The 14,144-nt window shown below is 38.9% G+C and overlaps 1 protein-coding gene across 2 annotated transcripts; it reads right to left on the bottom strand.

The window, feature by feature from the left end:
* Positions 1-13,859, bottom strand: LOC141431936 (leucine-rich repeat-containing protein 40-like). 2 transcript variants are annotated; one of them, XM_074093232.1, is made up of 12 exons: positions 13,641-13,859; positions 12,387-12,482; positions 11,953-12,137; positions 11,617-11,820; positions 11,411-11,534; positions 11,109-11,278; positions 10,707-10,849; positions 9,167-9,352; positions 8,027-8,170; positions 6,229-6,417; positions 5,280-5,471; positions 1-2,921 (listed from the first exon to the last, which is right to left on the bottom strand). In XM_074093232.1, the coding sequence occupies exons 1-12, from the start codon at positions 13,705-13,707 to the stop codon at positions 2,813-2,815; spliced, it is 1,809 nt and encodes a 602-aa protein (XP_073949333.1). In that variant the 5' UTR covers positions 13,708-13,859; the 3' UTR covers positions 1-2,812. The 2 variants fall into 2 exon arrangements, with proteins under 2 accessions (XP_073949333.1, XP_073949334.1); XM_074093233.1 differs by having other exon boundaries at positions 13,659-13,859.
* Positions 13,860-14,144: the final 285 nt, after the last annotated feature.

Below are 14,144 nucleotides of genomic sequence, written 5' to 3'. Positions count from 1 at the left end.
TGAGTTTTAAAGCATTTATTTAAAAAAATCACACTTCGAATAAATACTTTGAATAAATAGCATCTTTTATATAATTTGTGCTCAAAACTATCTATCCATTTTACACTCGGAAACAATACTTCGTGACTTAATTTTAAAATAACAAAGAAAGGAAAGGGGTACAAAGTGATTGTGAAATAATGCATTGCAATGTTAACAAAAACAACAGGTCAAATAAATACATACCTAATTGATTTCCTTATTACAAGAAGCGGATACCTAAGTTCATTACATATAGGCCCCATATGTACGATTTCACTATTAGTAAGTATAAAAGAATACAGATATAATCTATCATATGTATGACGGTCGGTGGACTAACAATGAATACCGTATGTAAAATAACAATTAAACTATTGTCGAACAGCCAGAGTGTATAAAAACGCTCGTTAACTGAAGGTATAAATTCCCTCTACACATAAATCACAGAATGTAAAATGAAATTGACTTCAATGACTACACTTGAAATGACTCATTCATTACGACTAGATACTATGAAAAGGCGATCGTCATTAAACAATTTAAGTTGATATCACTGGAAAGCTTGGCTCTTCAATAAAAAGAGATTCCAAGCTGGCTGCATTAATCCAAAACCTCTTGAGATTAGATTTAGAGCTGAAAGCATAACATATTGCATTGTTTTAGCTATTGAATACAAGTAGAACATCAACACATAGGTACGCGATTAAATACAGGATGCGCCATCGTCAAAGCAAAGACAAGCAACGCCTCTGTCGCTGCTTAAACCTAAGCAGCGGGTAAAATAACATTTTGTATTACATTTCAAAGTTGAAACACATTATTTGGCTGCTTTATTCACTTTGAGCAGGTCAAATAACTGACAATAGATTTTATAGAAAAATAGCGTTTTCTCTGTAACATTTGGCATAGCAACACTTTGAACTGATTTCTGCAATACTTACTTTGAAACAAATGGAATATTTATAAATGGAACATATTGGCTAACCCACAGACTACTAAGGTGAGCTAACCCATGGCTTAAAGCGGGGATCTCACTAATCAGCATAATTAAAATAATACAATCAAATCATGAAATCTACGAGTATACTTAAAAAATTCAAACAAGTGTAAAACTGGCTTTTACGAATATTTGTATGTATATGAACTGCGAATTCATATACATACGAGCGATTTGAACGATAAAGTATACTATTTTTTGTGTTATCACCACTTTATATATCTTTTTCTTCTATTTCTATTTACTACACAGTTAATACAATGTCACAACCAAATTTTCAAATTTGATACTTTTTTTTACAATTCAATAACAATACTCATGGAAATTAATTAACAACGAAATATCAACAATGAAATATTAACTTAAGTGCATAACAAACAGCATAAGCTACAAAACACGGAACAGAAGAAAACGGGAGGAAAGGGCAAAGAAGCGAGTTGCGACAAATCAATGCGTCGGTTAAGGCTTCACCCCAGGGGGACTACTATACCTCGTTTTTTTAACATTAGAAAAAGGGTAAACATCTTGACGAGTCTTTTTATTGAAAACCCTTTTAAAACAAATAGTAACTAGTACTTATCACGCCAAAAGCATGTAAATGATCATATGCCCTTGCTAATTGTTACATATTTGCAACAATTATGCGACTTATTTTTCAAGTGTTTTTCAATAATAAAAAGACACGTCAGGACCGCTTACTTTCTAATGCTAAAATAAACGAAGTAGGTATACGAAATTCGAAAATCGAAGTTCGTATCGTACCGTCCTTTCACTCTCGTGTTAAATAATAAGTTCGAATTTTGCACTTCGTAGTATAGGGCCTGGCGCGGCAGTCTTATGTTCAAAAGTCTTAACGTTCAAACAACGTTATTTCAATAAGAATTAAAAGGATTTGTCAAAAATCTTTTTTTTTCTTTTTTGCTGTCTGTTGTACTTTTTGCAATCAATACTTGCATTGTCGTCCAATCTACATATACAGAAAAAAGCAAAAATGAAAAATGAAAATGTTAATGCCAATCAAAGCACTCGAAGAAAGTCTAATTTTCAAATTGTATTTTTTATTAATCGCCAAGATTTCAGTGTGTATCAATGCAGCAGTGTAAACTTCCAGTGACAGCGATGGCAGCATTAGCTGGGGCTCATGGCATTTCCACTCGTTTTTTTTCTATTCCGTGTAACAAAATATACGACGAAAAATATCATAATGGCGGGTAAACAGGTACACAAATCAAAATATTTGGCGTTCTAAAGCTGCGAGAAAACTCTTACGTTATGCTTAGCTTTGGCTTACTATCCGGCTGCGCAATAAAACGATTTTATCCATTGCGTACAGTGCGGCCAAAGAAATAATGCGCATATAAATATTTGCCACTAGTCTGTAATGGGCATATTCTTAGCTCTTAAAAGCTGCAATAGCTTGGATTAGTGATAAAGTTTAATTGTATATTGCTGTCCATGTTTCAAAAAAGGTGCAAGTTGCAAATACATTGTGAGGCCGTAAAATGAACTAGTTCGAAGTGGTCAATCGGACGCCGCAATGTAATGCAACTTGCACGATTTCTCTTGCAGTTCTAAACAAGGCTTAGTACTTATTCCAATTCATTTCTAAACGCAAAGAGGTTTGTGATTCGTTATTTTCGAAATACAACGCAGGACAAAGATTTATATTCGCACAATTTATGTAGCTGCACTGTTTTTTTTACTTTACATTGCGTGCGTATTGTACTTTAGCGCAGGCGAGTTGATAGTTTGACACGCAATGGATAAAGTGCTATGGAATTAGGTCGCCCCGGACTAATTTTTAGGGATCCTATCTCTGAGGTATGAGAGGATGGAGGCGGTGCCTTTGGCGAGGATCGCGTGTCGCGGCTGGCGGAACACGTTACCCATCAACTCCAAAGATCTGGAAACAAAATAACTAAATATTATATGACTCAATTACCTTAGCTAGCAGTACCGTGGAGTGAACATTATACAGTTAGGCAATCCTGAGAGAGAGAAGCGTGAGTTAGGGTATGTCTTCGAATACAACCCCTCTGAATTAGTATACAAGAGGTTTGTCATCACTGACGTCATGTAAAAAATTTAAGCAACCCGGTGGGAATCGAGTTGCTACGACGCCACGCCACTGCTAGTGTACAGCTGAACAAACTGAATCATGTACCAGAGTGGAACCATTGTGCTACTCATGTCATGTTGTCATACCATACTTTATTAAGTAAATCATAGTGAAATTGATTATTATAAGGTTCCCTGGTACATGAATCAGGTTATTTGCCTGTCCGTGTAACAATAAACGTGACCAATAGATAGTAAATACCTACCTCCTTGAAGCTTACTTGGGACATTTGGCCCCTTCCAGTGGTGGCCTTTTGAACGCCACAGTCGGCAACACACGACCAAAAAAATGGCTGAAAATCGTGCCATAGGCGCCACAAAATGACGACGTGGCGCTATGGCACGATTTTCAGCGTGTGGCATTCAAAAGGTTAAAGGTTAACTAGTCCTTCCTTTTTTCTGTAAAAAAGGTTGCCTGGAAGAGATCGCTCTTAAGCGATAAGGCCGCCTATTGCTCACCTTGTAATTTTTTCTCTGTGTATGTGTTTTCTGTATCGCTTACTATGTCTGGTGTACAATAAAGAGTCTTTGTATTGTATTGCAAGGGAACAAGCTTATTTTCGAGTGTCGATTGCCGAAGAGAATAGAAACATTACGTATCAACGAATACGGGGTGAAAGAACTCTATTGTACCTACTTATAGTATAAAGTGACGATGCATTCACCATCTCCTTCTAACCACGCGCCTAAGGCAGTTGTCTCACCGCCAGCGAGGAAACGATTGGCTATCGACTATTTTCTCGCTCAAGAAACGAACAAAAGATATAAGATCCTGTGTGAGTAAAAGAGATACATATATTAATAGTTGATCGCTGGCTGTTCACACTGTCGGCGAGAACTCGCTCTTACATCTTTTGTCGCAGCGACAAGAGCTATAAAACTCGCTGAGCTATAGATACTCGCTCAGCGATGTCAGCTTGGCGGCCGCCCTGCACGAGCGAGTCGAGTGGAGCGAGTAATCGCCCGTCGCACTCGAACACTCGCTTACAGCCAGCGACAAAACTACACTCGCTTCTCGCTGCTCACCCACTCGTTTCTAGTTACTCGCTCTACTCGCTTCTCGCTCATCGTCGGCGGTGGGACAAGTGCCTTATACCGTGTGACAGAAGTGATGAAAACGATTGTAATTCCTTGTGATTCCAGGTGGGTTACACAATAAGGCCTCTGTAATCTCACGACGATAACTCCTGACAATTGATGTGCGAAAGGACTTTCCTAAATTGCGAAATTTTTCATATAGGAAAACTTCTCACAATTTTGTATGGGGATTGAAACTTTCCGTTTCATTTTAAATTTCCTCAGAAATTTCCCAAAATTCTAACTTTTTGGTAACTTCCGTAACTTGCACATCTGTATTCTTGACGCATGGTATTGGTAACATTGCAACTGGCTCAATGAGGGCTATCGTTTTTTGTCTCACTAGATGGCGCACTGTAGCGTGAGGTTTTTAAGTATGGCTTTCAAAGTCTGTTATTACGGGCGTGAAAACAAAGTTTAGATTAAAATCATATTTAATACACCTTAAAACCGTACCATAAAAATATCGAGCATGCCACAGTGTTGCATAGTCCCCGTTTTGTTCGGAAAAAAGGGAGGACAAAGGTTTCCGAAAGACGAAACTGTCTAAAAACACAGACATTCATTGCCCCGGAACGTATATTTGCCATAATTAATTTCAGATATTGCAAAATATTCACAAATTTATTCTAATTATAAATAAACCCGCGTAGCTCACCCAAAAACTATGAGATTTGACATTTCGGAGACCTCACGCTACACTAGCGCCTCTAGTGGCGAATTCACACGCGATAGCCCCCATTGCCATGGCGGCCTAGCAATTGCCGTGGTGGCCTAGTGGTTTCACCTGAGGCGTTTCAAGCAGAGGGTCGTGGGTTCAAACCCCGGCTCGCACCTGAGTTTTTCGAAATTCATGTGCGAAACTACATTTGAAATTTACCACAAGCTTAACGGTGAAGGAAAACATCATGAGGAAGCCTGCACAAATCTGCGAAGTAATTCAATGGTGTGCGTGAAGTTCTCAATTGGCACTGGGCCCGCGTGGGAACTACGGCCTAAGCCATCTTATTCTAAAAGGAGTGTGCCCAGCAGTGGGATGATAGCTTGGGATGGTGAACTGTCTCACCTGAGGTGCTCGAAGTTCCCGAGCTCCGGCGGCACACTGACTATGCTATTATTGGTGAGATCCAACACGGCGAGCTGTCGCAGCCGCGCCAGCGCGTCCGAGGACACGTTCACCTCGCTGATACGGTTCTCCGCGGCCAGGAGAATCTCCAGGTTCTCCAGCGAGTACACGCAGTGAGGGATGTGCGTGAACCTGGGGCGGGTTGATAGTGTTAAAAAACTGGCCAGATGCGTTTATTTTTTGAGGTCGGTGCCTACATACTCGTATTCAGTTGTTTTTGTTTTATGTATACTAAAGAGTTATACGTACGTAAACACAAAATCTGTGCAAATCTGGCAATATTACATACACACGGGTCGAATTGTCCATCTCCTTTATTGAAGTCGATTGGAAAATATAAATTGTAGGTGTAGTATGTGGTGATACTTGGGTTTGCGTCATTTGTGTGTGTTCTTAGAGCGTGGAGGTGCAAACAAAACAAAACACAAAGTTTCATAGACGTAACGTAAGGTCGCGGGTGAGCAAAGTAATTGTTTTTATTTCAAAGTATTCAGTGGCGCCTTTAGCCCATATAACGTCCGTGTGCAATCATTACTTTAGCGCCCTCTAGTAAGCGCGCGGTCAAAATGGAACGCGGCGCAGGTTCATTGAAAGTGCCGCGGCTGGCGCCCCTAACACCGCTCTGCCCGTGAGCATCCCTGCACCAGAGGTAAAAAAGCCGCCTCTGAAACTATACTTACTTATTTTGAACATGAAACTACCGTGAGACTCACTCATATTAAATGATATTGTACCTGGTAGCTCGACATGTTTCGTGCTAATTCGTAGCCCTTCGTCTTAGGAGCAACGCGACTCGGCGGCTGCTGCAACACGCGCACTGCGTGCCACCGCTCTGCCCGCGATTACCCGACGAAACGTTTCGTTGCTCAATATCATTTAATATACTTACTTATTATTAGATATAACAAGCTCCCGCATATTCTTCAGAGTGCCGAGCTCAGCGGGCAGATCGCTGAGACAGTTCTTTCCCAGGTCCAAATACTGCAGGTGGGTCAGCTCGCTGATCTCTCGGGGCACGCTGCTGATGCTGTTGGAGGACAGAACCAGCTGCGACAGGGTGTTCCGCACTTGTAGTATGCTGCAATTTAAAAGTATATAAAATTTTATACATGCAATCCAACTGCACGGATGACCTGGTTAAAGCCGCAGGTTCACGGTGGATGCAGGCCACTTCCAAGCGAAGCAACTGGAGGGCCTGAAGTCTATGAGGGAGGCCTACGCGCAACAGTGGACGTCCTACGGCTGATGTGATGAATCGAACTGCATAAGTGCTAGTAGTAGTCAAAACAATCAAAGCTATAATTTAGTACTTGCCCTCTGGGATTTTTCTAAATTCCCATGAGATTTCTCAAAAAATCCCATTGGAACATCGGAATAAAAAGTAACCTTTGTGTTGTTCCCGAGATCCATCAACTCTAATTAGAATTCTTTGTACGAAACTCTCAGTGCGTGAGTCTTACTCGCGATTGGGCGGCTTTTTTAGGGTTCCATACCTGAAGAGGTAAAAACGGAAACCTGATCACCCGTGTTTGTCTCTGCTGTCACAGCCGATTTGCTCCAAAACTACTAAACCGATTAACAATAAAAAAACTAAAGAATGACGTCATTAAAATAGCAAATTTTACGTATGCTGACGGCAGCGCCAGTTTCAGGGCAAAATAATTTTTCTCAAACATGCTATGTAACTTTTATGTTGTGTTCCATAAAACAGGCTTCAATATATACTGTCGCAGGCCTAGACCTGCAAGACAACAGTCTTTTGTTTCAATGCAAAACGTCAAATATCCACGATAAACGCCATTATACACGACTTGAAATGAATAATCTGAATTTCTATGGTTCATTTATTAGTTACTGAATAAATTCACAGGACTATGAATATTCTATATGTACGAGTAAATATATAAATATTACCGACGCGTTTTACGTCAAATTACAATTTAATTTACATAATAAAATATTAATGTTGCTGATTAAATGGGCTGCAGTTCGTGTATAATGGCCCTAAAAGCCGAACAGCAAACACAATAAAAAAAAGTTTTGGCGGGAAAATTGACAAGTGTCATTGTCTTTTTTTTTTGATTGACTGGACTTGGGTTTTAGCCATTTTGCTTGTAAGTTCCATTGTCATTTCAAAGGTTTCGTTTAGAAACGTGATTTTTATTTTTGCAGTCCGTTATATCTACTTACATGTTTTATAGCAATTTGATTTTATTAGGATTATTTTAACGTTTTAAAAAATCATGTTAGAATGAAATAAACACTTATATAGATAGCAGTTATAATTTGAGTCTGGTACAGTTGTCTTACGAATAAAACGTTAATTTATAGGAGTTTTTATTTCTTTTAGTGCATGTTTGAGAAAAGCACTATACAAGCCTCGGCGTGAAAGAACATGCCAGCCTCGTATACCTATCCGGCCTCACTTCGCTCGGCCATCTATACATACTCGGCCTGCAAGCCTTTCTTTCCCGGCCTCTGCAGTAATGTACTATTATGATGCAATAAACTTTTGAAAGGCGCGCAAACGGTGTAGATAATTTCGCTCTTCCTTGATCATGTACTAGAACCGGCGCTGGTTGTGGGCTAGAGCTGTTATGTCCTTTTATTTGACGCCTATAGCAAAAATAGTTATTTCTAGCGACAAAGTAGCTAAATTGGCAACACTGGGCTAGTGTCTTACTCACCCCTTTGGCACCTCAGTCAGCTTGTTCTTGGATATGTCAACAATATGCACCTCGGCCTCCGCGGCCGAAGCGAACACGTGGTCGGGCACCGCCGCCAGTTCCCGCCCCGGCACCATCAGAGCCTGACTCTTCTTTAAGGTGTACCTACAACACGTTTCCACTAAGGTGTTACAGTCACCTGCATTAACATCTACCATAAAGGAGCGTCCAAAAATATCTAACACGTCCTACCAGCCCTAGAAATAGTTGTATCAAATATTTGGGTGGATCAATTATTTCTTGTTGTTAAGTTGCGCTGTTTCCTTAATTAACAACTCTGTCCCGTCAGCGAAGGGCCAAAAGTAGTACAGTTTAATAGGAAAAATGTTGTGTCACATTAAACTAACATACTTATTAGATGACTGATTATAGAAGGGGGGGGGGATTATAAAACTACCACAAAAATGCATGTTTGGCCAATTTTAATCCTATAAACTTCGATCAATGATTAGTACTATAAACGTACGACTTAAAGAGTGACTCAGGAGGCCGTAACTATAGCAACGACTGACAAGATAAAGTTGATCGAGCCATTTATGAACGCTTTCCTGTGTCAGATGTTGGTACTGGTGGCTGTTCCTGAAACCGCGCGGCTAACCATATAATGCGTTCTTGCACTAAGACGGTGAATAATTATGAGTGAAAGAGGAACTAATTTCTCCATCTCTTTCTCTCTCATTAAATTATAATCAACTTCAAATAGATGGTTGCTCGCAACTTTTAGCGTAGTCTAGTCTAACGTACAGCCTCTAGCTTCTAACAATAGGTGTGTCCATCAGGCAATTCACGCATAGTGCAGATTTCTATCAGTTGAAGCGAATTTAAAATCACCTCATTATTTCCAGATACTATCCCTTACATCTAAACAAACAAATAAACAGCAATCAGCATCAAGTATTATTTTTACTCGTATGTACCTATTAGTAATATTATCGTAGTACGTATCGTATCCCCTTATTCATGGTAAACATTTGTTGAGCAACTATGTTGAATCAAGATGTTGCTGAGTTGCTGGCAACATGTCGCGGGCAACACTTCGTGTTGCAGAGTTGCGCACATGGGGCTATACTTCCTAGATGTATTCGCGTCATCCATACTTACTTGTCTGGCCAGGCCGACTCAGTGTACCGGGTCTCAGAGACCACCTCTTCAGTGATCCGGTCCCTCAGGAACTTCATCATGCGGTCGGTGCCGCCCCTTATGACGTCCTGCCGCACGAACGACAGCTTGTTGCCGTCCATGCTGATGCTCTGCAGCTGTGTCAGGAGACCGAGGTTTCTGGGCAATCTGAAATGTTTTTTTTTTATTAATTAAGGCTTTGCGCCAGGCCGGAAGTTGTGGAAGTCCAGAGAAAGGGCCTTTGCCTGACAATAGAGTACTAATCCTAGTGCTATCATAAATGCGAAAGTTTGTATTGCATGAGAGTGAGTGCGTGCTTGCTTGCATATTTGTTATTCCTTTACGCTATAACAGCTGCACGGATTTGGATGAAATTTGGTAAACTAAACTTCGAAAGTAACACATAGGCTACTTTTTATCCCAACACTTAAGGTCACAGCTCATTAGATCCACCCGGCACCCGATCAGCACCGCCTTGCCGCGTGCGTTTAGTATTCTTTATATGGATTTGTATGAACATGCGCTCATTAGATCAACTCCGTAGCGTCACCGGATCGCCTCGCTCGCGAGGTGTCCACGCGCTGACGGCGAGTGGACCACTCGGTGATAGCTCGCTGCTCGTACGCTTGCCTCGCGTGAACCGCGCTTGTTCGGCCCGGCGCTCCTCACCCTCATTTCATAATAGACTACTCGGAAATTCGTGGAGCACGCGACGTCCACTCGTTGACCACGCGACGTTCACTCGTTGACCACGGGAGGTCCACTCGTTGTCAACGCGGTCTCCACCCGTGGACCAACTGTCAACAACGAGTGGACGCCGAAAGTCAAGGCGGTGCTGGTCAGTGCCGGGTGGGTCCAATGAGCTGTGACCTTTATACCCACTGAATCGGAATAAAAATTCTACCGCAGGGATTAGAAACTGAAGTTTTTTTATGTAACATTAATAAAATAACGATAGAATTCTTGAGAATTTCAATGGAACTTTTTGCAAAATTCCGGGATTTTGAATGCAACTGCTAAACCTAAAGGTTTACGCATGCGAAGCTGTGGGTAAAGGCTAGCAGGAGGCTTATAATTAAATCAAGCTTTTCGAGATTCCTAATATTAATACATCAATGATTCAGATTGATGCTAATTTTGCAAACTGTCAACTTACAAAAAGGTCAACTTTTCCCTGTTTAGTTTTTGAATAAAAACTGATTATGAAACGATTTAAGACTCGCGTAAAAGTAATCAAGGATGAAAGAACTTATTAAATTATAGCATTTTGATAGTTATTTGAGGCTCACATAGTCAAACTTAGGGGCATTGTACTAGATTTAGCCTAAGCTTTATTGACTATATCACTGACAGTTGTATACTGATTAATGCAGTACTGCAATTTACAAAACTCAATAACAATTTAATAAAGTTTTTGCTGATTCCTCAGTAAGAACGAGAGAGTTGTGTGTATTTGTTTTGCATTGCTAAGACTCACAAGATTTACTATAACATCTTTCAAAATCAAATAGTTGGTACACACTTATTAAGACTGTTGTTGCTAAGATCGAGCCTTTTCAACTTCTGAAGCAGAGACACATTCTCCGGCAGTACCTCCAGCTTGTTGTCTCTGATATTTAGCACATTCAGGTGCTGCATTTGTTCACAGAACTCTTCAGTAATTTCCTAGAAATATAAACACAGGTTAGCCTTATTTTAACATGAGGAATCAAAAGGAAATCTTCACACTTTAGAACATACATTACATTATAGAGTCATTTTGGAACTATGCTTACATGTTATAACCTTATTTACCCACAAAAAGAAATTGGTGGTCAGTTACCAATGGTAACAGGTGGGGAAAAAATAATGGTAACAGAATGGTGGCAATATAAGGGGATAATGTAAATTTTAAAAGATTTCTGGGTATAATCAAAACATATACCTTAATATAATTATTAGCCAAATAGATTTCTTTTAAAGCTGTACATCCATAGAAGTCTGGCAACATCTCAATATCATTATGGTTTGCATCCAACATTTCCATCTTTCTTAGTTCACCAAGTGGAGGCAAACTGCGTAAATTGTTATTGCTTATATTCAATTTCTTAAGGTCTGAAACCAAAAAGAACAAAATTATATATAGGTCCCTATTTACTTTATTTTTACACAGTTATGTAAAAAACTAAGAATAAAATAGAATAAACACAGTAAAATGGAGAATGCAGATAAATATTAATTCTATACCTCTTAGATTTACTATGTCAGGCGGCAATTCTTGCAACTGATTGTGTGATAGATTGAACTCAACCAAACGAACTAGATAACCCATACCAGGGGGCAGCGCAGTCAGTTTATTATGTGACAAATCCTGAATAAAAAAAACACATTTTTGTATCATATTATTTCACAAAAATATACATGTTTTCAGTTAAATAGGATCTAAATCATACCAAAAATGTTAACATAACCAAATCCCCAAAATCAGGCTGTATTTTCTCGAGTTGGTTGTGGGAAATACTGAGCCACCTTAGTTCCGTCAAATGGTAGAATTCAATTGGCAGGGTAGTTAACTTGTTGCGGTCTAAGCTGAGATTGGACAGGCACTTCAGCTCACCAATTTCAGCTGGTATTTTTGTCAGTGCATTGTCATGAAGCTGTAAATTTTACATTTACATAAGTTTACTCTGAGAATGCAAGATTTAGATTAAATCGAAAGTTGTATTTTAATGTTTCATAATCATATTTTAAATGTAAAATTAAGTAAAATATTCAACACATTTCTATACCTTCAATGTGACAAGAGACTGCAAGAATTTGACATCACGTGAAATATAAGAAATGGCATTAGAGCTGAGATCGAGTGACTTGAGAGGCTCAGAGTTCCACCAATTATTCTGGCCAGCCCTTCCAAAATCCACTTCTTTTGACTCATCTAATACTAGCTCATCAATTTTCCACACGTTTTCAGGCACTGAAATTGAAGTAGAAATTATATGAGTAAATTAAATCTTATTGGAAAATGTCTCGCAAATTAGATTAGCAAAGTTTTTATGTAATCAAGCAGTGTACAAAATTAAGCTATTAGATTTCATGTTTCGTAAAACCGCAACTAACAACGGCAGTTATTTCACACTATTACATGAATTTCACACCTTAGTTAACATTCAAATGCGCAATAAGGAAGTCATAGGTACCTCATCGTCAAGGAAACCAGGCTTACCTGACCCCAGGCCGCGATTGCAGAGACTCAGCTGTCCGGAACGCTTGGCAGAACTAATCAGGGCTTTAGATAACACACCCTCATCGGTCTTTTGATCTTGAAGATGAAAAACTGGATTACAAACTTTTATTCTAGACTTCGTATGGGGCCTACTAGACATGTTTACAGAAATGCAATTTTTTTACATGAACCGATAGTGGTAACTGGGATAAAGTGAATTACTCTTTTCTACAACACTTGTAGCTATATTACGGCACTGTATAGTAACTTATTGACTAAATTTAAATTAATTAAACTATTGTTTTGTTCGAGCCTCGATGGGTGAGCGACTAAATGTCAAAACAATGATGATATTCGTTGGGATGTTTTTGCAGTTCTTTTAACCAGAAGCACGTATCAAATATTAATCAGTCCAGAATATTTTAGTATAAATATTATATTATTTTTAAATCAACTATCATTACATGGTAGTGTTGTACTATAAAATGAGGAAGGCCATACCTAGAATTATATCGATTAAAAAAGGTGTATGGCCATCTTAAACTTACACCACGAGCGTGTCCCTTTATGAGTTCTTTTGCAAAACTCCCCTTTTGTGTCAATCTCAATGTTACCAGTTAACATGAAAATTAATAATCGATCAGAAAAACATTATAATCAATACGAGATTCGATTATCAAATTCAAAAGTGATTTGATTCCTGAAATTCCTGAATTATGATTTATGATTGAAAATGAGATCTTTCGAGGTAGAAAGATGTTACTGAGAGCAGGTAAGAAGAGTGTTAAAAGATTTCAGTTCGATTTTGGATATTATCGTAGGTACTACAAAAATGTATACTTCCTGATTTTTGTACCTATACCTATTTATGTATATTAACGGTTTTCCAGTTACTCATCAATTTTAGTTATTATGTAAAGCCAGGCTCCAAGAATACCTACAACTTCGCTCCTCATCAATCCGTGATGTGATAAGTGCTCATCATAAACATCAAGCTGGGCTGTGGCATACCTACCTACTCACACAGCGTTTGTCAATGTTTTTCTCGAGACAGTTATTTTATTTTAAATTTACTTTACGAATTTCTTGTCGCTTCTTTAGAACAAGCAAATTTTATTAATCCTATGTATTTTTTTCATATAAGTACTACCTACATAATTACTCAGTTTTGTGATATGATGGCCTACCCTAACTGTAGTAGGTACCTAACAATCGTTTAATACAGGTACATAGATGTCGGTGTTTAATACCTACTTAATTCAAAACCAGTACCTCCGACTCCTAAAGGTCTTGGTGTCTGTAAATTTTCATTCGGCATCATAACTAAAATTTTAGCTCATCGAAATAAATATCACTGGTACTTATCCCTAAGATTAACTATCACACGAATTTATACTGTCCTACGCATCTATATAAATCACGAATTATGAACAGAAGACGTAAGAAGAAAAAACTAAACTAAACAAGATTTTTATCAACTCGCTTGTAAAATTGACTTAACCTGACATTGATGATGGTTGTTTCTTTATAAAAGTAAACCATTTGTGCCTATCTATAGACCCTGAATGTTAAAACTCCTTAGTTTAAATTCTCCTTTTCACCGTTTTGACACATCATAGTACGGTACAGAGTACAGTCACCAGCATCAATATCTGACACAACAAATTAAGCGTGCAAAGCAAAGCATATCTGGTACATACGACTCTATTTCTAGGACCGGTAGGACGTATCAGATATTTTTTTACGCCACGCCGCGGT

This window comes from Choristoneura fumiferana, chromosome 10, assembly GCF_025370935.1.
Source record: "Choristoneura fumiferana chromosome 10, NRCan_CFum_1, whole genome shotgun sequence".
NCBI lineage: Eukaryota > Metazoa > Arthropoda > Insecta > Lepidoptera > Tortricidae > Choristoneura > Choristoneura fumiferana.
The sequence above is the reverse complement of the archived record's forward strand: the minus strand, read 5'-3'. Positions and strand labels throughout refer to the sequence as shown.

Coding starts and splice junctions, on each gene's coding strand:
- LOC141431936 (XM_074093232.1), bottom strand. CDS start 13,707: ATGATGCCGAATGAAAATTTACAGACACCAAGACCTTTAGGAGTCGGA. Junction 11,279..11,410: donor TGACATAGTAAATCTAAGAG/GTATAGAATTAA, acceptor TTTTGGTTTCAG/ACCTTAAGAAATTGAATATA. Junction 6,418..8,026: donor CTGACTGAGGTGCCAAAGGG/GTGAGTAAGACA, acceptor TTTAAATTGCAG/CATACTACAAGTGCGGAACA.